This window comes from Lithobates pipiens, unplaced genomic scaffold (assembly GCF_037356315.1).
Source record: "Lithobates pipiens isolate NorthernLeopardFrog02 unplaced genomic scaffold, aLitPip1_a1.2 Scaffold_8, whole genome shotgun sequence".
NCBI lineage: Eukaryota > Metazoa > Chordata > Amphibia > Anura > Ranidae > Lithobates > Lithobates pipiens.
The window spans coordinates 430,924,119-430,949,110 of NW_027507903.1; the positions used below are offsets into that span (position 1 = coordinate 430,924,119).

The following is a 24,992-nucleotide window of genomic DNA, read 5'->3' on the forward strand; positions in this document are numbered from 1 at the left end:
GAGGGGAATGTTTTTTTTCTCAACAAAAGTGGAGTTACTCTTTAACCACTTCAGCTACAGAAGGTTTTACACCCTTCCTGAGCAGGTCATTTTTTGCAACACGGCACTGCCTTATTTTAACTGACAATCGTGTGACTGCACCCAAATAAAATGTATGTGCTTTTTTTTCTTCATAAATTTAGGCCAATATGTATTCTGCTACATATTTTTGGTAAAAAAAATCCCAATAAGTGTGTATTGATTGGTTGCACAAAAGTTATAGTATCTACAAAACTATAGGATAGATTTAGGGACTTTTTTTTTTTTTTTACTAGTAATGGCAGTGATCAGCGATTTTTAGTGGGATTGCGACATTGCGGCGGACAAATCAGAAATTTTTTGGGGACCAGTGACACCAATACAGTGATCAGTGCTAAAAAAAAAAAATGCACTGACGCTGTATAAATGACACTGGCAGGGTAGGGGTTAACATCAGGGGCAATCAAAGGGTTAAATTTGTTCTCTATGTGTGCTTTCTAAGCCCTTGTACACACGGTCGGACATTCCGACGGAAAATGTCCGATCGGACCGCGTTGTCGGATAATCCGACCGTGTGTGGGCTCCATCGGACTGTTTCCGTCGGAATATCCGACCGACAAAGCTTTAGAGCTGGGCTATAAAATTTTCCGACAACATGGTCCGATCGGACTTTGTCCGATCGTTTGTAGAGAATTCTGATCAGACAAAGTGCCACGCATGCTCAGATCAAATTCCTAGACCAAAGCTATTGGCTACTAGCCTGAACGTAACGAAATAACGTCATCACGTTCTGAATGATCGGATTTTCTGACAACTTTGTCCGACCGGGTGTATGCAACACCAGTTTCGGACAAAATCCGTCGGACAACATCTGCCGGATTTGGTTGTCGGAATGTCCGACCGTGTGTACAAGGGCTAACTGTAGGGGGGAGTGCTTTGACTAAAGGAAAGCAGAGATCCGTGTTTCTGCTTCGCAGAAACACAAGATCTCCACTTTCCTCTCTGGCGGAATGGCGTGGGGAACAAGGCAGACCGTGGTTCTGTCTCTTTACGAACAATCTCATGGGGAGCGGGAATCCAATGGCGCGCATGCCCTAGAGCCAAAGAGGAAGATCACGTACATGATTTTGCGCTTAATGTCCACCCTGCCGCAGTATATGTACATAGGGCTTGCCTTAAGCAACATATAACTCGTGGTCCAACACTCTGATCCTGTGTACTGCAATGTACTATTAAGAAGTGTTACCCTAAAGACGTATTCAAGGTACTATAATCCCAACCTAATTACTATATGCATTTACAGACCTTTTCTTCATACTATGCAGTGTTCAAGCACAAGTCGGTAAATTTACAGAAGGCAAAGCTAAGACTCTGTGGAGTGGTTTTGCACAGAGAAGCCCAGATCCTCTTCTTCTCAAGTCCCTCACTGGTGATCCTGGCCCCTCCCTCTTCCCGAGTGCCCCCAAGGCAAGCAGCTTGCTATTGGGGCACCTGAGCAGAGCCGCCACTGTGTGTCCATTCAGACAAGGAGGCGCGGCTCGGCCCCTTTGTCTTCAAAGCTTGGTATAAAACCGTTCTCAGATTTAAAAAATAAAATAAATAAATAATATTAATTCCCAAGTTAAAATTATCATTTTTTTATATAAACCAGATATGCGGGGACATTAGAGACAGCAGAACAACGTGTATCGGTAAAACAGTTTGCATTTATCATTTAAAATCAAAAGTAAAATTACCTGTGAAACGTTAGATTATAGAGTGCGTGATGCTGAGCATACTAGTACACCTGACAAAGTTTAGACACGAATGGTCTGGCTGCAAGTATAGGCATTGAGACACTCATTCCAACCACCCCAACCCTTCCCCAAGCCAAACCTTGGCAGATAACCAATTATAAATTGTGAGATATAAGGCCAAGGTAATCAGAACTACAGGGAAGGAGTGCTCCTGAGAATTAATCAGCCTCAGTCTCCTGTTATGGAGCGATGGAATTGTGTCTTTTTTGTACTACTCCCTCAGCCCCTACAGCCTGTGTGTGCATCGGTATGTGGTAATTGTATTAACACTGCGGTGAGATAGGGCTCGGAAAACTGCTTCTGCAGCAGAAATAATGACGTTAGCTGTACTTCAGTGTCTCAATGGTATGTGTTTGTAAGGACGCTGCTGCTCCAGCCAGCAGAAAATATATTGGTCTTATTGCTTATGCTTCATCTATGGTCTGAATCTTTTTAAAAAAGCAGTTTGTTTACTTCCGCACGCTTTTTTCTTAAAGTGAAACTCCAGGCCCAAATATAAAAATAATATGGTACATTAGATAACTGTAAGCTCTTTTCTTTTGCTTCACCTCCAGTGTTTGCATCTGTCAGTGTACGTCATGAAATTTAAACACCTTACCCTAAGTTTTAAAGTGGTTGCAAAGTCGAGGTTTTTTTTTTATCTTAATGTATTCTATGCATTAGGATAAAAAACCTGTGTGCAGCAGCCCCCCTATTACTTTACTGAGCTCCATCTTGATCCAGCTCCATGTTTTGCTCGAGAGTCTCGGCTGTCCAGGACTCTACCTAAAATGTCATATTTGGTGAAACACTCCCAGTAGGAAATCAGGTCTAAAAGGGATGCAGACCCTGCAATTTTCCTCATTAGAGCCCTGCGGGTGCAGCAGCTGATTGATGACTATGAAACCACTCCAATACAGATGCACATAGACACAGGTAGACAAACGAAAAGCTCTTTTTCAGAATAACAAAAGGTAGGAATCTGCAACAAAATGTGTTAAAATCCATGAAATGTACATAGATCACCCAAGGAGGAATACTTCTTTGTCAACAAAAGTGGAGTTACTCTTTAAAACAAAATTCAGTGTACCTTAAGGGATTGCATGGGTGAACAGATGCAATGTATGCTCATTGAAGTACCATTGGAAACTAATGGCAATGCCTTGCAATAAGCATACACTTTGCTGAATATTAACCACCTGACCTCCGGAAGGTTTTACCCCCTTCATTACCAGAGCATATTTTGCTACTCAGAACTGCTCTACTTTAACTGGCAATTACATGGTCATGCAACACTGTATGTAAACAAAATTTATAGCATTTTTTTCACACAAATATCGCTTTCTTTTGGTGGTATTTGATCACCACTGGGTATTTTTTTTTATCATATTAACTAAAAAAAAAGAGCAAACATTTTGGAAAAAAAATCCCAATATGTTTTTAATTTCTGTTATAAAATATATCCAATCAAAAAAATAAATAAATACATTTCTTCATAAAAATTAGGCCAAAATGTATTATGCTATATAAAAAATCCCAATAAGTGTATATTAATTGATCTGTGCAAAAGTTATAACGTCTACAGACTATGGTAAATATACTGGAATTTTTGCACCTATAGACACTATATTGTAATGGTGGTGATCAGCGATATAGTGCGACTGCTATAGAATGGCAGGCATTCTGGCGCTAACAGACACTATCTGGGAGGGTTCATTAACTGACATCGCTAGTGACATTAATAGTGATACCACTGCACACTGACACTGTACTAATGACACAGGCTGGGAAGGGGTTAACAACTACAGTGAGGGAAAAGGTATTTGATCCCCTGCTGAAAGCCATTTCAAAAAAGTTATAAATTGATTTTGCATTATGAGTGAATTAAGTATTTGTCCCTTTCGCAAAACATGACTTAGTACTTGGTGGCAAAACCTTGTTGGCAATCACAGAGGTCAGACATTTCTTGTAGTTGGTCTCCTGGTTTGCACACATCTCAGGAGGGATTTTGTCCCACTTCTCCTTGCAGATCCTCTCCAAGTCATTAAGGTTTCGAGGCTGACGTTTGGTAACTCGAACCTTCAGCTCCCTCCACATATTTTCTATGGGATTAAGGCCTGGAGACTAGCTAGGCCGCTCTAGGACCTTAATGTGCTTCTTCTTGAGCCACTCCTTTGTTGCCTTGGCCGTGTGCTTTGGGTCATTGTCATGCTGGAATACCCATCCAGGACCCATTTTCAATACCCTGGCTGAGGGAAGGGGGTTCTCACTCAAGATTTGACGGTACATGGTACATCGTCCTATCTCCTTAGCAGAAAAACATCCCCAAAGTATAATGTTGCCACCTCCATGTTTGATGGTGGGGATGGTGTTCTTGGGGTCATAGGCAGAATTCCTCCTCCTCCGCCAAACACGGTGAGTTGAGTTGATGCCAAAGAGCTCGATTTTGGTCTCATCTGACCACAACACTTTCACCCAGTTATTCTCTGAATCATTCAGATGTTCAACAGCAAACTTCACACGTGCTGTACCTGTGCTTTCTTGAGCAGGGGGACCTTGCGGGTGCTGAAGAATTTCAGTCCTTCACAGTGTAGAATTAGCAATTGTTTTCTTGTTGATTATGGTCCAGGCTGCCTTGACATCATTGATAAGATTCTCCCGTGTAGTTCTGGGCTGATTTCTCACCATTCTCATTACCACTGCAACTCCAAGAGGTGAGATGTTGCATGGAGCCCCAGATAGAGGGAGATTGACTGCCATTCTGTGTTTCTTCCATTTGCAAATAATCGCACCAACTATTGTCACCCTCTCACCAAGCTGCTTGGCGATGGTCTTGTAGCCCATTCCAGCCTTGTATAGATCTACAATCTTGTGCCTGACATCCTTGGACAGCTCTTTGATTTTGGCCATTGTGGGGAGATTGGAATCTGATTCATTGAATGCTTCTGTGGACAGGTGTGTCTTTTATACAAGTAACAAGCTGAGATTAGGAGAGTGCTCCTTACCTGTATAGTAGACACCCGGGTGCCAGAAATCTTACTGATTGATAGGTGATCAAATACTTATTTCACTCATCAAAATGCAAATCAATTTGAAATGCGTTTTTCTGGATGTTTTTGTTGTTATTCTGTCTCTCACTGTTAAAATAATTTCACCATTAAAATTATAGACTGATCATTGGGCAAACATACAAAATCAGTAGGGGAGCAAATACTTTTTTCCCCTCACTTCCAATCAAGGGGTTAACTGTGTGCCTACCAATGTATAATGCTATTACTTTACAAACTGGCTGTTTTTTCTCCCTGCAACAGCCAAATTGCTGTTCACAGTACACAGAGTTCTGTATTTTTGTAAGCACAGATCTCTGTGTGAGATTGGAAACAGCCGATCAGCTGACTTCATTGCCTGAAATTAGCTGCCAAACTCATGCTGTGTCCAATCACGGCATGGGGCGGCAGGGGGAGCGCGTGTGCGTGCCCAAAACCCGGCAGCATACAGGTATGCGGTCTGGTCTGCCTGTGCCAATTGGCCACAGTAAATCTATGGTTACCCCAACACTTGATATTACCGATATGAGCCTGCTGTACCATGTACATGTACATGATAAAGTATCCTGTTCAGTCCCTCTGTTTTCCTAATAAAAACTGACCACACTAAGCAGGAGAGCATGCTGTGGTTAGTACTCTAGCTATGCTGGGAACTCAGTGTACTCTCCTTTAATGATCAGACCTGTCCTGACACCCACCCCCGCTGCACAGCCATTCACTGGCCATATCAGTGATCTTCTCCTTCCTCCAGCTCTTATGCAGCTGAGAACAGAGTGAATGTGATCACTTATAAAAAAGGGAAAAAAGTATTTATAATGCTTTTTTTTTAATACAAAAATGCTTTGCCTTTCATTTCTATCTTAAACTGAATTGGTTGTTTTACAAGGTGATCGTTTACAATCACTTTTATGCTTTATGAAATATACAAGTGTAAATGGGCCATAAACTTAAGTCTACCCAAGAGTGATATTTGAATTTCAGATGTTTGAGCCTAGAGGGCAGAGTCGAGTAATGACTGTTTATTTCTCTTGGGACTTTTAAGATCTCCTGCAGCCATAGTTCTTGGCTCTCTTCTCATCTCAATGGTTTAAGGAGGCCATAGATAAAGCGATTTTCTTTACTGCAACCACAGCAGTGGCCACACATGGGTCAAAATGTGGTTGGTTCCTGTTGAACTGGCCAAATTTTGATCCATCTATGGCCACTTTAAGCCTGGGTTCACACTGCTGTGGTGCGACACACTGCATGTAATTCGCACAGGAATTGCAGCACATTCCTGTGCTAATTACATGTGGTGTCCCTGAGGTGTGAGTTGAGCCAAGGATTTGTATGACTCAAATTTCACTGCATTCACACCAAACTGGTGCAGGACCCTTTTTTGTCCACACCAGAATTGGTTTGCAGGGGTGTTTGCACCGCATCTAGCGTGATCCAAGGCCAAAGGATAAGTTCACTTTTGGGAACATGTTCCACCCATTTTTAGGGTGGAAAATGTAACGTTCCCAATGTTGCAGCTCTCCAATAAGTCCACTGGATGGCAGACACAGATCTGTGAATATAGAGCAAAAGAGAGTGCACGCCAGCCCTAGTGTAATTTCATTTAATGATAAAATTCATTAAAAAGATATAGGATTGCACTCACAAACATCCTGTATATGTTGGCATATCCATATAAACCTCCTCTCCTGGTCTGCAGCAGTCGGTTGGCTCACAACAGCTGGAGGTGTTCATCAAAGGAACTGTCCACAAAGCCCGCCTACTTCCTGGTATTAACCTCCACTCGCAACACTCACTCTGGCCCGCTGGCGAAGTGTGATGACACTCGAGGCCAGAGGAGGAGATGCGCCATGACGTGACTGACTCCTCTGATCAGCTTAGCGCAATTGCTAGGACGACAACATGTTTCGGAAGCGTATCCTCCTTCTCCAGGTCTAGGAGAGGAGATTTATATGGATATGCCAACATATACTGGATGTTTGTGAGTGCAACCCTCTATCTTTTTAATTAATTTTATTATTAAACGAAATTACACTAGGGCTGGCGTGCGCTCTATTTTGCTCTATATTTACCAATGCTACAGCCACTGCTGAATCTCCTCCCCCCCAGTGACAGCAGTACTGGGAGAAGTTCCCCATACTAACTGTCACTTTTTTAAACCAGCATGGCGTGCACAACTCTGCCCACATGGGTGTATTATTCATTCATTCACAGAGCTCTGTGTATGAGCCAACTACAAGTCTTTGTGGCTGTTGGCATGTAGTTCTCAATGAACTACCACGGTGCTGTGGAGCGCTGTGGTACTTCACTGATTCTTCCTGACAGGATGTATGGGCACACAGATACACAGACAGGTCTATAGGAGACCTGCATGGCATCAACAAAATGCTGATTGCTGGTGCAGAGCTTTATAGGATCCCAAAAAAATAAAATAATAATAAATATTAAGTACACACTTTTTTCTACCTGTAAAAAAATGTGCATTTTTTTTTTCAAACGTAAACTTATCCCTTAAACAAACATGAGCTGGATGCACTACTTAGGAATAGTTTGTTTCTTTTCCTTTTTAAAGCAAGACTCCACTTGCTGCACATTCTGTATTTGCTGCAAGGCAGCTTACATTTGTGTTTTGTGAGGGCCCTCAGGGACTCTGTAGTGGTACAGCTCCCAAAAATTTTGTGGGACTTGTTTTTGTTTTTTTTTCTGAATCTGCGGTAGTGCAAAAACCTGAATGTGAAACATACACTAAATAATGCACTTAAGGCTTAAGTCCACTCCCCAAAGGGGTAGGGAGACACACAAAAGTAAAAAAAGAGTCACAAACTGTGGAGAAAAATAAATTTAAATAAATACAGTGCCCTGAAAAAGAATTCATAGCCCTTGAAATTTTCCACATTTTGTCATGTTACAACCAAAAACATAAATGTAGTCTACAAATAAGAATGTGAAAAGTCTTTGGTGCATTTGTATTCAACCCCCTGATTCAATACTTTCTAGAACCATCTTTCACTGCAATTATAGCTGAAAGTCTTTTTGGATATGTCTCTACCAGCTTTGCACATCTAGAGTGACATTTTTGCCTATTGTTCTTTGCAAAATAGTTAAAGCTCTGTCAGATTGGATGGAGAGTGTCTGAATAGCAATTTTCAAGTCTTGCCACAGACTCTTTCAAGGCACTATAAGTGGCTGAGCATGTGCACTGGCCAGGTCCTGAGGCCTGGAAGACAAAAATGCCCCGGACTTAACGAAAGTTATAGTGAATTAGACCATGTTCTGGTTAACACTGTGGGTCCTACACCCAAGTGTTACTAAGAGCACCCCTAGGGCGACCACTCCCAGGGGGTACCGGACTCTCTGCCTTGCAAGCCCATGGCCAGACAAGGTAGATCCAAGCAAATCAGGAGGAACTGGGCTCTTCCAGTTTTCCCAGGGGAATTACTCTCATGCCCCGACAGGCTGCGGGTGCCGCAATTTCTTTTCCAGCCAGTACTAGCCTTTCTGAGCCCCCATAACTCCAGTAGAGGTACATGTGCAGCCACTCCAGCTCCAGGTCAGGCCAGAGCAAGCAGCACCCCTAGTGGATACGGATAGGAACAGATACTACAGTTGATCTTAGCCAAAAGGTGTGACTTATTATTCAGAAAAAACAACAACAAAAAAAGACTACAAAAGTAAACTTCCAACTGGCATACTTTGGGTTTACAAGCTGGCTGTGAACCCAGGCTAAGCTCTAATTTTCCAACGGGAAATGTTCAATGTGAGCTTGTTGTCGGAAATTCTGACCGTGTGTATGCTCCATCGGGCATTTGATGTCGAAATTTCCGCCAACAAATGTTTGAGAGCAGGTTCTCACATTTTCCAACAACAAAACTTGTTGTCGGAAATTCCAAGCGCGTGTACACAATTCCGACGCACAAAAGTCCACACATGCTGAATCAAGCAGAAGGGCTGCACTGGCTATTGAACTTAATTTTTCTCGCGCTCTTGACATTCTGAATTTCCGACAACATTTGTGTGACCGTGTGTATGCAAAACAAGTTTGAGCCAAAATCCTTCGGGAAAAAATCCATGGTTTTGTTGTCGGAAAATCCTATCGCGTGTACAGGGCATTACTCCACTTTTGTTGAGGAAAAAAACACTAATACTGACTCTGAAAGAGAGTGACTAATTAAATCAGCTGGTGTCTCCATCCCTCTAGAAGTGATTAACTCCTAGGAATTATCTCACCAAAAAATAGGATTTTTGTACTCACCGTAAAATCCTTTTCTCTGTAATTCACCGACTGACACAGCTCCTCTCTTTAGACCATTGGGTTGTTACGCCACCTTTAGGAGAGGACTAGGCATAACATGTTAACATGTAATATAAAACTCAGAACTTCTAGTTCCGCCCAAGGGGCAGTCCCTTAGGTAACAACCCCTCAGCCTGCCTTGCAGCTTCAGTACGTCAACAAGCAGTATAACGTAAAGAAAAATAGGAGGGGCGGGTGCTGTGTCAGTTGGTGAATTACAGAGAAAAGGATTTTACGGGGTGTACAAAAATCCTTTTTTCTCTTATATTCACTGACTGACACAGCTCCTCTCTTTAAACCATTGGGACTTCCCCTAGCAGTGCCAAAAGGAGGGGTGGGAAAAAACAGCAAAAAACTTCATCCACCATGGCATGTGGGAACTAGTATAAACTTTACCCACAAAAAAATGACAGTGTGTGGGGATAACTTTACCCACAAAAAAACAGGGTGTTCCTCAACAGAGAAGCACTATCCTCAAACCGCACCAGAACTGCGGCAACAAATGCAACAATGCATTTACTGAAAAGTACTGAGTTTTTTCCCCCCAAAAAAACAGGAAAAAATGTGAGTGCAATTGCAATTATACAGCCGCCTGCAAAACTTTGCGGCCAAAACAAGCATCAGCCGACGCACTGACATCTACTTTGTAGAATTTTGAAAAAGTGTGAACAGACGACCAGGTCGCCACTTTACACACTTGACCGACAGACGCTTGATGTCGGAAGGCCCAAGATGTTCCGATTGCCCTTGGAATGGGCTGTGACCTGAAAGGGGGGCACCTGTTCCTTCAAAGCGTAGGCCTGTACTACAATCTGTCTGATGCATCTGGAAATGGTGGCCGACGAGACCGACATGCCTTTTTTCGGACCAGCCACCGAAACAAACAGGGAGTCTGACTTCTGAAATGGAGCCGTGGCAGACAAATAAAACCTCAGAGCCCGAACCACGTCCAGGGCATGAAGGGCTACTTCCTTAGGATGTGTCCGCTTAGGACACAGAGATGGTAACACAATGTCTTCATTGATGTGGAACGCCGAAACCACCTTCAGCAGAAAAGAAGGTTGCGGACACAACACCACCTTATCCCTGTGGATAACCAGATAGGGTGACTTGCAAGACAAGGCCGAATTTCCGAAACCCTCCTGGCTGAAGTAATGGCCACTAAAAAGACCACTTTCTGGGAAAGATTCAACAGGGGAATCTCTCTGATATTTTCAAATGGCAGTTTTTGAAGCACTGATAACACCGGGTTCAGATCCCACGGGGGAAACGGTGGACGCATCGAACTACATGTCGGACCCTTTGAACAAAAGTGCTCACTAGAGAGTGAGACGCCAAGGGTCGCTGAAAAAAGACAGCCAAGGCTGATATTTGCCCTTTAATGGTGCTTAAAGCCAATTTCTGGTCAACTCCGTGCTGTAGAAACAGCAGGATCCTGGATATAGAAAAGGAGCGCGGACACCATCCTTTCTCCTCACACATGGAGATTTAGGCCTTCCAGGTACGATGATATATCTTCCAACTTTCGTGCTCTCAGCACAGTTGGGATCACCGAGTCCAAAAGACCCCGGTTCCTCAACACCTGCCTCTTAATAGCCATGCCGTTAAAACCAGCGATGGTAAAGCAGGATGGAGAATAGGACCCTGAAACAGAAGGTCTTCTCGTAGCGGCAGTCACCAAGGGGCGTCTGCTACCAGGCATGCTGGGGCCAATCTGGGGCAATCAGAATTACTGGAATCTCCTCGGCCTCCACTCTGTGGAGCTGACGTGTTAACAGTTTCAGCGGAGGAAAGATACTGATCCCACGGAGCCACCAGTGCGTCTGACGCGTCTGCCCAAGGATCTCTCTTGTCCTGGACACGAATCTTGGCACCTTCCGATTGAGACAAGAGGCCAGAAAATCCAAATCTGGTGTGCCCCATGGCAGGCACAGTAGCCTGAACACCTCCAGATGCAACGCCTCTTCTCCTGGGTCCAGCATCTGGTGACTTAGATAGTCCGCCTGCCAGTTCTCCACTCCAGGGATGTAAATGGCTGACAGGGCCGGTACATGTCGCTCTGCCCACTGCAGGATGTGAGCGGCCTCTCATGCGGCGGCCAAACTTCTTGTTCCTCCTTGGTGCTTGACGTATGCAACCGCAGTGGCATTGTCTGACTGGATCCTGATCGGACACCCTCAAAGTCTTATCGACCATGTGGAGAGGCACAGCCTGATCGTTCTCAGTTCAAGCAGATTGATCGGCAACTTTGATTCCTCCTCCGACCAGAGGCCCTGGATCGAATGAACTCCCATTACTCCACCCCAGCCGAATAGGCTGGCGTCCGTTGTGATCACTGTCCAATTCAGAGGTAGGAACGTCTTCCCGGACTGAAGTGCCGGGGAACTCAGCTACCAGAGCAGGGAATCCCTGACTAACTGGCTCACCTGAATCTGCCAATCCAGGGACAACGGAAATTTGTCCCATTTTGTCAAAATCTCCTTCTGCAGGACTCTGATGTGAAACTGGGCATATGGTACTGCCTAGAAGGAGGCCACCATGACTCCCAGGACTCACATGCAGAAGCGTAGCGATGACCATCTACGGTTCATCAACAGTTTTACCGTGGCTCTGAGAGTCTGCAGCTTGTCTGAAGGGAGAAACACTCTCGCTTCCAAGGAGTCCAGCAGTAAGCCTGGGTACTCCAAACGCTGAGTCAGTATGATCACCAACTTTTTTAGGTTCAACTGCCACCAAAATTGCTGCAGGGTCTGCATGGTAATCGCCACATCTTCCTCTAATGCTGAACGTGGAAGATGCTCTCAGAAGGAGATCGTCTAGGTATCCCACGATCACGATCCCGCTTTTCCGCAGCAACGCCAAAACAGGAGCCAATACCTTAGTAAAGACTTGGGGGGCTGATGCCAAACCAAAAGGGAAAGCCACAAACTGGTAGTGGGCTTCCCGACTGCAAATCACAGAAACTTCTGATGCCGAAGGCATATGGGTATGTGCAGGTACGCATCCTGGATGTCCAAAGACGCAGGGAGTCCCCTTGATGGAGTGCAGTGACTACTGAGTGAACTGATTCCATTCTGAACCTCTGTACTTTCAAAAAGTAATTGAGGGCTTTTAGGTCCAGGATTGGACGTACCCCTTCCTTTTTGTGGACTACAAACAGGTTTGAGTAGAACCCCTGGAAATGTTCCCATTCCGGAACAGGTACTATCACCCCGCGACTCAGCATGTCCCTTACCACCCCCAATAGGGCCTCCTGGCGAGCCGTGAGTACGGGTATGCTGGAGGGGAGCGTGGCTCCTTAGCCTTCCTGGCCTGTGGGAGTAGTGTACTCTTACCACCTGTGGCATTTTTAATAATATCATCCAAAGAGGCTCCAAAGAGCCGGTCGCCAAGGAAGGGGAGATCCATCAGGGCTTTTTTGGATGCCTGGTCAGCAGGCATTTCAACCAAATCAGGCGCCTCAGCACCACTGCTGACACTGAAGCCCTGGATAACAGAGGAAGGGTATCCAGGGCTGTGTCACAAATGTACTTCAGGCCAAGCCTGTTGCTCTCCCAATTCACGCTGCAACAGTTTTGCTCACTCGGTTAGTGTCTACGACACAAGTGTGGATGCCAGTACTGGTCGCATGGTTGACCCCACAACTGTAAACAAGGAACAAGCCGCTGCCTCAGCCTTCCTATCCGCGGGGTCCTTAAATGCAGTGCCATCTACCGGGATTGTAGTTACTTTGTTTAACCTGGATACTGGATACGACCGGAGGAGCCAACCATTTTTTGAGAAGGCTCTCCTCAAAGGGGTAATGCACCGACATGTATTTTGGGACCGAAAAGGTCCATTGCAGTCGAACCCATTCCTTGTAAATGAACTTATCAAAATAAGTCAGATACGGGAACACCTTAGGTGAATGGGCTGGCTTACGGGACCCAAAAGCAGAGGTATCTGCTGGCTCCTGAATCTTCAGGGTATCACGCACAGCAGTGATAAGTGCTCCAACAAGCGCTTTGTCATGCACGGACCCGGACGGGGACTCATCCTCACTGTCCTGGTCAACGTCATCTGAAATTACAGAGCAGGGGTCACCAGCCTTTGCAGGGCCCGAGTCTGCGTCAGAGCTCTCCCCAGAGGATGGGGGGGGGGGGCAGGGGCCGTTTTTTACCACCTTTGCGCCCACGCACCCCCTCCATCTTGGCAACAAACAAATTGAGGACCGCCGACAAAGCATCCAGAGGCACTGCACAGTTTGCAGGTGAACCTTGCAGGTTGCACTTGCTTGGATTTCGGGGGAGGAAACACCAGTTTCTGAAGCCATGCTGACCCTACCCTGTCTGCCACCTGATGGGGACTTAGGACAGTGGTGGTCCCACCCTCCTAACTGCTGCCGGCTGAGGGGCTCTTTCCCGCAGGACTCACCACTCTGACTGGTTCTGCGCTGTCCAGCTAGTAGTGCCTGTGTCCTGTGTCAGCTCCCAGGTGCATAGGAGATCACACTGCGCTGTCCAGAGCTGCTGCAAATGGCACTGAAACTGATCAAAAACGTGTTCAGGCTTCAAGAAAAAGGGCCGCCGAGCGTCTACTATAAAGGACAACACAGGGAAAATGGCCGCCGAGCTACATGGAAAGTATGCTGCTCCTTGCCCCACCAAAGATGGCGAACACTGTATACCATGAGGAACGGTAAAACAAAACAGGCAGAGAAATGGCGGTGAACAGCGCTACAGCAATCAACAGGTAAAGCCTCCAGACACCCCCAGGGAGAGATCCACACACATCCAGGGAACAGCCAGCCAGCACAGTCCCCCCCGGGTGAGAGCCCCTGCATATTACACACACCGCTCAGCAGCCTCATGCAGCACCCCCCACAGGGAGGGGAGGATAGGGACAGAGAGAGAAGAGAGGGAGGTGAGGGACCCCCGAATTGACCTCCCAGGGAATGCCCAGCTGCTTAGCCCCACTGAAGCAGGGAGAGCTGTACTTACCAGTCCTGCAGAGCTGGGTCATATGTGTGCCCCGGAGCATTAACGCTCACCGACCACCTCTGGAGCTGAGGCATGTCGTGGCCGACCCAGCGCGGAGCTCTGGTCTGCACATGCTCGCTGGCCAGGCTAGGGAGACTACAAGGATAAGAGTATCCAGCCTGTCACCTAGCTGGCTGTTGATAGCAGATCACAGGATCTTTAAACTTGCGCAAAAAGCAAAGCTTCTGCAGAAACAAACATGGACCGATGGGCCCGTCAGGGTTCCTAGGTCCTTCTCCTTCACTAGGCAAAGTAAAACTGAAGCTGCAAGGCAGGCTGAGGGGTTGTTACTTAAGGGACCGCCCCTTGGGCGGAACTAGAAGTTCTGAGCTTTATATTACATGTTAACATGTTATGCCTAGTCCTCGCCTAAAGGTAGCGTAACAACCCAATGGTCTAAAGAGAGGAGCTGTGTCAGTCAGTGAATATAAGAGAAATTACATTTTTGTTGCAAAGGATGCCTAAAACCTGACTTGTGTCCTAGTGCAGAGTACTTCACCAAACAGGAAATTACATTTCTGACAGAGTTTTGTACACAAACTGTGCACGTAACGCCTCTAGGAGTCCAATTGAATTGAAATTATAGAAAATTGCAGCAGCTGCACTTTGAAAAGGAAATTACATTTTTAGTGTTTATTACAATATAGTTTGTGTAGCAATTGTATATAATATATTTTTTCTTTTTTTTTTTAACTCGCTGTATTTTTTCCCCCGAGAAAGTGGAGTTACCTTTTAGGAAAATTTAAAAGCCTTGGCCAAAATAGTTCCCAAATATTTATGATTATCAATGTATTGAAATACCTCTGCTATTAGCACCACAATCACACAGTCTTCTTTCTCCTGTTGATTAAGCTCAGATATCAAGGAGTTGAGGGTGTCTGCCAAGTAGGAGTGCACCTCCCTCTTCACACTGGGGATCCCCATTACTACAGATACTGGCAAATAAAAAGACATTAAGAAGAAGCATTAAAATAACTGAAGTATAATATTGTACATTAATAAACAAGTACAATAAATTAGGGACAATTCAGTTGCTCATTCTGAAAAAGTGTGTTTTTTTTATATTTTTTTTAAGTAAATCATAGTAATGATAAATGTTCAGTGCAATAAAAGAAGTATAACCAATTAAAAACTGCATTTAAGAAACCCTAAATTTACATGCAGCGGGTAAAATAAGTATTGAACAGGTCTCCATTTTTCTAGGTAAATATATATATATTTTTTTATAAAGATGCTTTTGAAAGAAAATGTTCCCCACATGTTGGTAACAACCAATGCAATCCATACATACAAAGATACCAAAACAAATACATTCAGAAATTAAAGTGGTTGTAAACCCTTTACAGCCACTTTATACTACAGGCAAGCCTATAATTAGGCTTACCTGTAGCTACACTGGATATACGTATGTGCTTTTGCTTCAGTTGTACTGTGCCATTACTGGTGGCTCCCGCACTCATGCGCGAGAGTGACATCATCGCGGCTCTGTCCAATCACAGCGCCGGAGCCGCCGTACTCGGAAGTAACTCCCCGGAGAGATGCCAGCCACCGGAGCGGTGAACGAGGACTGCTAGCTCATTATGCCTTTGTCTTGCAGGTTTTTTTTTTGGGGGGGGGGGGGGGGGTTTTAAAGAGTTTACAACCACTTTAAGTTGCGTAATAAAATGGAATGACATAGGGAAAAAGTATTGACCACGTTATCGGAAATGTATTTAATACGTCATATAAAATTCCATTTTATTACACAACTTAAGTTTTGAACTTATTTGTATTGGTTTCTTTGTATGTATGAACTGTTACCAAAAGATGGTGAAAATGTCACGTCAATAGATCCTTACATAAAACATATTTACCTAGTCAATTGTTCAGTAACTGTAGTTTGTATTTTGGGCTGTCTACAAGGTTTTCAAACCTAATAGGCGACCTGGAAAAGGAAAAGGCAGCTGACTGGGTTAGAATTTGTTAAGTCTATAGTTTATTGGTCACCTAAATAAGGGTCTTAATTCATGAATCTATGGACAGGACACATGCAAGATAACAGTGGGGTTGCTTGACTAAAACTGGAGAGTGTAAAGTCTGGTGTAGCTCTGCATAGAAACCAATCAGCTTACAGCTTTTATTGTCAAAGTTTAAAGTGGTTCCAAATGCATTCTATGCATTAAGATAAAAAGCCTTCTGTGTATAGCAGTCTCCCTCAGCCCCCCTAATACTTACCTGAGCCCCATCTTGATCCAGCGATGTTGCATGAGAGATTCGGCTGTCCGGGACTCCCCCCCCCCCCCCCGATTGGCTCAGACACACAGTGGGCACCATTGGTTTTCGCTGCTGTCAATCAAATTTAGTAAGCCAATAAGAAGAGGGGGTGGGGCCGAGCTGTGGCTCCATGTCTGTATGAACACTCAGAGCAGCTACTTGCTGTGGGGGCACTCGACAGGAGGGAATGGCCAGGGTTCAGAGAAGAGGAGGCTCTGGGCTACTCTGTGCAAAACCACTACACACAGCAACTAAGTATAACATATTTGCTATTTTTAAAAAAACAAGACCTTAGTATCACTTTAATTGAACATGCTGAAGAAAACGCTGATTGGCTACCAAGCACAGCTGCAGCAGATTCTAAGTTCACCATTTTTAGTAAATCTCCCTGAGTGTGCATGTTTCAGAGGAAGACAGCCATGTTTATGTCCAGCTTTAGCATATCCATAGACACTGGATGCTTGCCCTTTTGAGATCTGCAGTTTAGTCAATTTTGGGCACCTATCATTTTCTTACGGAGTGAAAATGAATGCTGCAGGCAACCTTGCAACACTGATAATGTAAAAAAGTTTACTGGTTTACCTAAACAAGTGGGCAAGAAGTGACCTTATTGGCGTATAACACTCACTTTTTCACCATGAAAGTCAGGTGTATGTTATACGCCAATACTTCAATTTTAGCTGCCTTATTTAAAATTTCATTTTTTTCCTGAAACTTCTCTCTTAAAATGCATGTGCGTGTTATACACCTGTGCGTGTTATACACCGATAAATACGGTATATTCATGGCCAAGTAGGCAATCCAATTTTCTTCCGTTGACAATGGATGCACATAAATCTGGCGGCTACATTTTTTCCTGTTGGCTACAAGATTTGTCCTGAAACGTACATCAGTTTGTTCACCTCTGATTTATCACAAAGTACACCTGACATGCAATACCAGCTTAATACTATGAACCGCTTGTGGTCTGACCAGACATGTCGGGAAAGAATTACTAACAATGCCTACCTCCTGTTCGACCTTGACCCACATGTATTGCCGGCTGCAAGCTGTTCTCCTTTGATAGCAGGTGGGGAAGGTGATGGAAAATGGTCGGTAGATGTAATACATTCTTGTTTGTGATGTTCCACAATTTCAACTTGGTTTCATCTTAAAGAAAAAGATCCAGCAAACAGACAAGGTAAATGCATTTTGAGATGGTGATTTCTAAATTAACGTTAAAAAGCCTGATAAGAGAGAGAGCACAATGTGCAGACGATTGAACTCATTTGCAGCGGCCCCCTGATTGATGAGGTTTGGCCCGCGGATTGAAAAAGAATCATTAGTTCAATTTAGTTTGGAGAAAAACATGTTTTCTCCTTATAAACCTCAGAATGTACTAAGCAATTTAGTCAGGAGAAAGGTTAAAAGGATCTATTTAAACGGACACAGAAGGTGAAATACAATGAGCTTCCATTAGAGTACTATTTTTCATTTCTGATTTTTTTTTTCTTCCAATAAAGAAATTAAAAAAATAAAGTGTTATTATACCCAAAACCCTGTAATTCACTATATCTGGTCTCCCACAGTATAGAGAGCATGGACATGCAATTATTTTAGTAAATATAAACTGCTAAATACCTTTTCCCTTCAGCAGTATATAGCAGTTTTGTGACTTCTATCAGTGCCTGGTTAAATAATGTAGGAGGAGTTTTCATTTTCATCTGACTGTCCTAAGAGGCTGCGAGACCCTGACCCTCTGTTTGGAGAGCACTGATTGGCCCTGTGCTGATCACATGCACCTCCCTAAATACAAAGAAAACTCTCTAGCAATACACACCAAACTGAGCATGTGCGAAGTGCCTCCAATGCTCTGTACTATCAGGAGATGGATTGGGGACTGTGTAAGAAGGGGAGGATCAGAGAAGACCTGATCAAACAGCCTTTTTACACAAGGTGGAGGATTTATCCCCTTAGGTTCCACAGTGAGTATAACAAGCATGCTTTACTGCACATACAAACTGACTTTTACTGTTGTGGGTTTAGTAACACTGACATTTACAGTAATGATCAAGTCCCAGACCTAATACAACACTTAGGCAAGGATTAGACTAAAAGTGAACTAGCCCAAAAAACAAAAACAAAAAAAACATTCATTTTGCCTTTACGAATTTCTCCTAAAAATGTTAGTTTCCTTAACCACTTTCAGACCGGACCAATTTGCTGGTCAAAGACCAGACCACTTTTTGCGATTCGGCACTGCGTCGCTTTAACTGACAATTGCGCGGTCGTGCGACGTGGCTCCCAAACAAAATTAACGTCCTTTTTTTCCCACAAATAGAGCTTTCTTTTGGTGGTATTTGATCACCCCTGCGGTTTTTATTTTTGCGCTATAAACAAAAATAGAGCGATAATTTTGAAAAAAACGCATTATTTTTTACTTTTTGTAATAATAAATATCCCCCAAAAATATATAAAAAAACATTTTTTTCCCTCAGTTTAGGCTGATACGTATTCTTCTACATATTTTTGGTAAAAAAAATCGCAATAAGCGATTATTGATTGGTTTGCGCAAAAGTTATAGCGTTTACAAAATAGGGATAGTTTTATAGCATTTTTATTAATAATTTTTTATTATTTTTTTTTTTACTAGTAATGGCGGCGATCTGCGATTTTCATTGTGACTGCGACATTGTGGGGGACCCATCGGACATTTTTGACACATTTTTGGGACCATTGTCATTTATACAGTAATCACTGCTATATAAATGCAGTGATTCCTGTGTAAATGACACTGGCAGTGAAAGGGTTAACCAGTGGGTGGCAGTGTAGGGGTTAAGTGTTCCTAGGGGTGTGTTACTAACTGTGGGGGGGTTGGGCTTTCATTTAGTGTACACTGATCTCTGCTCCAATCACATGGAGCAGAGATCAGCGTCACTAGTTGCTAGGCAGAATGGAAAAATGTTGTTTATACAGCATTTCCTCCATTCGGCCGCTCCGTGAGACGATCGCGGGGATGCCCGCGGCGATCGAGTCCGCGGGTCCCGCGACCGGACTCACGGGGGTCCCGACCAGCGCGGGAGCGCGCCGCCGGCGGCGCGCTCCCGATGGCACGGCGGCAACGAATATTGGACGTACATGTATGCCAATATGCCTGCCCGTGCCATTCTGTCGACGTACATCGTCGTGCGCTGGTCGGGAAGTGGTTAATCTCATGCAAAGCTTTTGCCTTTCATACTTACAGTCATTGACCCAAACAAATATTCTTGACTGGAGGAGTCACAATAAGGTGAGCTCAGTGGCTCCACCCAGAGTGACCAGCCAGCAGAGGCCCTACCTACAACTTATTGGCCTTTGAGCACTGACACACATGGCCTTGCTTGGCACAATTGCACACTCATGCACAAGTCTCCATCACTGCCCCAACGTGCACTACACTCGACACATCTAAACCAATGGCCACAATGCAACTGTGTACTGCATTGTTGCACACAGCATAATTTTCTGTCAATGTACCCACATGCACAAACCAACTCTCTCTGCCCATTCTCTGCCACTGCACCAACATGCTCTCTCAACCACCACCACAAGACAAATGTACACGTCTTCATTCTCCACCAATGCACGCATTGATGAACACTGCTTTCCTTCCTGCCGCTGCATCAACACACATTTTTTCAACCTCTGCCACTGCACCCATGCACACTACTTCAAGTGTGCACACTTTTGATATTTTTTTCTATATGATTGAAGATATTGAGAAATACACTGCCAAAATAAAAAAAAGAGCGATAGGACTCCCCACTTCAGAGAGAATTTCCACCTCAAACCAGAAAGCAAAGAACCCCAATGGCCCATTCAAATTTTCCCGCACATTAAGCCACCACTACACCGTAGCAGTTTAGTGCGCGAGCAGCAGCCATTTTGGACTGCAGGTATATGCGGCTGGGGGTAATGCGTGTTTTATGTGCCACTACATTTACCTGTGTTCATGCATGAGGAAAATCACAGGTAAGTGCACTTAGACCCCTTTCACACCACACCGCCCATTGCGTCGGCGGTAAAACGCCCCCCCCCCCCCGCTAGCGGGCGCAAAAGGGTTAAAATCGCCGGCAATATGCCGCAATAGCGGCATTTTGCTGGCGGTATTACAGCGCTGCCCCATTGATTTCAATGGGGAGCAGCAGTGGAGGAGCGGTAAACACACCGCTCCTTCACCGCTCCAAAGAAGCTGCTGGCAGGACTTTTTTCTGGCATCCTGCCAGCGCACCGCTTTAGTGTGAAAGCCCTCAGGCTTTCACACTACATACAATGCTGCAGCTTCTTTAGGGCGGATTGCAGGCGCTATTTCTAACGCTATAGCGCCTGCAAAATGCCCTGGTGTGAAAGGGGTCTTAGTGTGAATGGGCTTACTCTGCCTATTCCCAAATCTTTTCATAAAAATAAAAAAAAAGTTTTGGCTGCAGTTGGGAATAAAGTGGTATTAAACCCCAAGCCAAAAATGTAATACATTTAGGCTTACCAATCATTAGATGTGGTGGCTGCATCAGTTTTCTTTTATTCCCTCTGTTTTCACCTGGTGATCTGGCCAGTAACACACCTACTATTATAGTGCCCTCACTCTGGATGAATAAACACAGGGGGCACATTTGGACAGCAGCATTGTCAGTATGGAGTGGAGTGTTAGATTTATTAGCATATTTAGATACACTTGCAGATGGAAGTCAAAGTCCAGCTAATTCATCATAAGCAGTTACAGGAAAGTTTTTCTTTTCCTTTTTGGATCAAGGTTTTTCATATATAAATAAAATATGATCATTGTAAGCACCCCTGTGAGTGTTAAATGGTTTGCCCCTCTCTGTAACTGATACATTCGGCTGGAGAGATTGTTCTTTTGAAAAAACAGACTTACTGTCTGGATTGCCTAATGAAAACAGAAGAAAGAAAGTCTAAAAAAGAAAATGAATGCAGCAATAGCATCTCAGAATGGTAATCTGCAGTATAACAAATGTTTGCTTTTGGGTTAAATACCACTTTAAAGAGGAAGTAAACCCTTCCAAACAACTTGGACCTATAGGTAAGCCTAGATTAAGGCTTACCTGTAGGTCCAAGCAATATCTCCTAAACCTATATGGTTTAGGAGATATTTGCCCGAAAATGGGCACCGCTGTCTACGGCGCATGCGCCGTAGACAGCGGCGCGCATGCGCACTAAATGCGGCAAATCCAAGAATGGATTTGCCAAATTTGTCGACTCCCGTGCGCATGCACGGGAGTGACGTCATCGCGGCTTCGCCGTATGACAGCGGCGGGGCTGCGAGGCGCGACTCCCGTGCGCATGCGCGGGAGTGACGTCATCGCGGTTGCGCCGCTGTGATTCGTCGGAGCTGCGAGACGCCACAAGCAACATGGATGCGGCGGACTACAGGGGACAGCGCCGACTTCGCTGGCTCCTGTGTCAGGTAAGTGACACATAATGAGCTACTATGCGATGCATAGTAGTCCATTATGCTTTACCTTTGCAGGGAAAAAAAGAGGAAGTAAACCCATCAGGGTTTACTTCCTCTTTAAAGAAGCCAAAAGAAATTGTACTCAGTTTATCTACTTTGTTTAGGTAGACAGTTCCTTGTGTTATCAATTTTTTTCAAGGCATCTTCATAATAATTACAAGCAGTATTATATGTGAGCTTATTGCTAGTGGAGGATTGGTTCATTAACTTTATCCATTTTTCTTTTCTTTATCCATTTTTCTTTTCTTTATCCATTTTTCCTTTTCTTTACTAGCGAATACAAATACTAAAGAGAAAGCATATGAAGTTTACAAAAGCATCATCCAAGTGGCAATTAGCTAAAACACCCACTAAACAAAAACTTAGGCTTACTGATAAGGAAGCAGACCCTATTCCACAAAAAAAGCAAACTTCAACTGCAGTATGATTAATGTTACCAGTTAGATAGATAGATGTTTGTTACAATAGGATAGGTGTATACTGTATGTGCTTGTATTCGCTTGTTTTCTTTTCCCACTGAAGAAGGGTAAGCCCAGGTTCACATTGCAGTGACTTCTCATGCAAAGTGTGATACAAAGTCGCATGACAAATCAAAACATTCATTTCCATGGGTGGTGTCTTAATTGCTGTGACTCAAGTCGCAGCAACAAAACAAATAGTTTCTGCACTACTGTTTTGCATCTTCTTTGCGACATGAGTGCCATAGACATCATTAAAAAAAAAAAATCAAAAGTCAAATGGAAGTCATTTCTTTGTCCCACCTTTGCAACTTTTTAACCCTATACACCACTCCCATTCCATTTTCTGCTGTGTACGTGTGCCTTAGCCCCGATCCCTGCAGCTCAAAATCTCCTCCCAAGCATTGTCACCTCCCAAAGCACTTTGTCCACCTAACAAGCACATTGTACAGCTGTGTTCACAGTGCAGAAAAGATGAACAGCTCATCTGACTTGTACGTGAGCATCCTACAATTTTTTAAAGACCAAGACAAGCGGGTTGAGCATGGTTAGAGGTAGCAAGACTCCGCTATGAGAATTGGGAGAGCTTATCGGCCAAAGAACGGCCAAAAAAATGTAAGTTCAATAACGTGTCACATTCTGGTTTTGGCCAATCATTACAATACAAAGTCGCAAAACATCAAAGTTGCCAGCAAGTTGCAATGCAAAGTCTCAATTTCTTTCATATAATCCTGACTGCAATTTTGTTCTGAGAATTGAGTGTCTTTGGCAAGAACTGAACTCAGGTACAGTAGATGATGTGAGAGCATTACAGCCTGATTGTTCTGATTTGAAAGAGAGAAAGTATGAGCAAATAATAGATCAAGTAATTTCTATTTAAAGCAGCACTATTATTACAACTGAAGAGAAGAGATTTCGATTATTAGAGATAACCATTGGTGACTGGTTGTCTTTAAAGCGGAGTTCCAGCCTCTAAAAAAGTAAATAAAATAAAAGTCCACAGCTATAAATACTGTAGCTGCTGACTTTTAATATAAGGACACTTACCTGTCCAGGTGTCCCGTGATGTTGGCACCCTTGGTGCAAGCGCCGGCACCTTCACCAAGGGAATTGGGAAGTGAAGCCTTGCGGCTTCACAGCCTGTTTCCTACTGCGCATGCACAAGTCGGTCCTACTGTCTTCTGAGACCTGTGTGTTTCCCAGAAGGCAGTGGTCTTTATGTGGCGATCTTACCCGGAAGTGGGAGCGGGTACCTGGTTCTCTCTCCCCCCCCCAAAAGTGCCGAATGTGGGCGTGGGGGGGGGGGTGTGTGAACAAGCAAAGCTTCCCCTTTTGGGTGGTGCTCTGCTTCAAGTTGCTCATTTCTAACAGCCAAGAGAGAGGAGTGTGAGAATAGCAGCACAGTTTATGTTTTACTGTTAAATAGGGGTAGTATAGAAAATTTCTAGCAAATCTGGTATGGCACCCCAACACACTAACGCAACACACATCCAACGCATTTATGTTGGAGCTCATGCTAACGTACTAACATTTGTTGTCCGTTCCGGTGCACTAGCAGCCCAATCACTTAAATGAGTTGCCTAAAGTTAGTGCACATTGTAAAATCAGCTTTTGTTGCTAGAAAATTACTTAAAACCTCAAAGCAGTATATTTCCTGAAAGCAGACCCCCTCGAGAATAATTTTATGTCATATGATATTTATGCAGCCATTTGTCAGACACACATTTTTCAGGAAAACAATGCACAAAAATGAATTTTCGTGCACACAAACACAGTAGAATACCAACTTTTTGGTAAAATAAAAAAGAGGACGTTACGCCAGGTAAATGGATACCAAACATATCAAGATTTAAAATTTTGCACATGTGAAATGGCGATAAACTGTGGTACCTAAAAATCTCCAGGCGAGGCTTTAAAAGCCTTTACAGGTTACAAGTTTAAATGTGAGCCCTGGAACTAGAATTCTCACTCTGACATTCATGGATAAACCTCACGTGTGGTGCAGTCACCGTTTACATATACATGCGGGACTTAGATGCGCGTTGCCATTTGTGTGTGAGCTTCGGGGGATGGGGGCACTTAAAAATGTTTATGTTCTGTTGGGTTGGCGTGGCCAACTTCCATGATGTGAGCAGCGGATCTGCAGAGCTCCATCTAGCCTACGCTCATCCTTCAATTAAAAACTATAATAAATCATGCAGTATATGTGCATGGTTATATACCGTATATACTCGAGTATAAGCCGAGATTTTCAGCCTCTTTTTTGAGGCTGAAAGTGCCCCCTCGGCTTATACTCGAGTCACCGCTGTCTGACTGCTCGATCAGCGTATCGAGCAGACAGACGGCGGACATTAAAATTCAAAAGCCGCGCCTCCTTCTCCGCCTCCGCCTGTGATAGGCGGAACACTGAATTTCCCAGCAGTCAGTGTTCCGCCTATCACGGACATCCGCTCATTCTCATACTACGGACGAGTATGAGAGGATGTCCGTGATAGGCGGAACACAGGCTGCTGGGAAATTGAGTGTTCCGCCTATCACAGGCGGAGGCGGAATTTTGAATTGTAGAATGGCCGCCGAGAAGAGCGGCGATCCATCGGCACGGCACGGGACGGAGGAGGCACGGGACGGAGGAGGCACGGCACGGGAC

At 44.2% G+C, this 24,992-nt stretch overlaps 1 protein-coding gene across 1 annotated transcript in view; it reads right to left on the reverse strand.

Moving 5' to 3' along the window:
- The window catches only part of MGAT4B (alpha-1,3-mannosyl-glycoprotein 4-beta-N-acetylglucosaminyltransferase B), an 820,251-nt gene that overhangs the window by 409,490 nt on the left and 385,769 nt on the right, over positions 1-24,992 (reverse strand). The window contains exons 3-4 of the mRNA XM_077474298.1: positions 17,408-17,548; positions 14,948-15,081 (exon numbers count right to left, since the gene is read on the reverse strand). Of these exons, the coding sequence (XP_077330424.1) occupies positions 14,948-15,081; positions 17,408-17,548 (275 nt within the window). The remainder of the gene's footprint in view (positions 1-14,947; positions 15,082-17,407; positions 17,549-24,992) is intronic.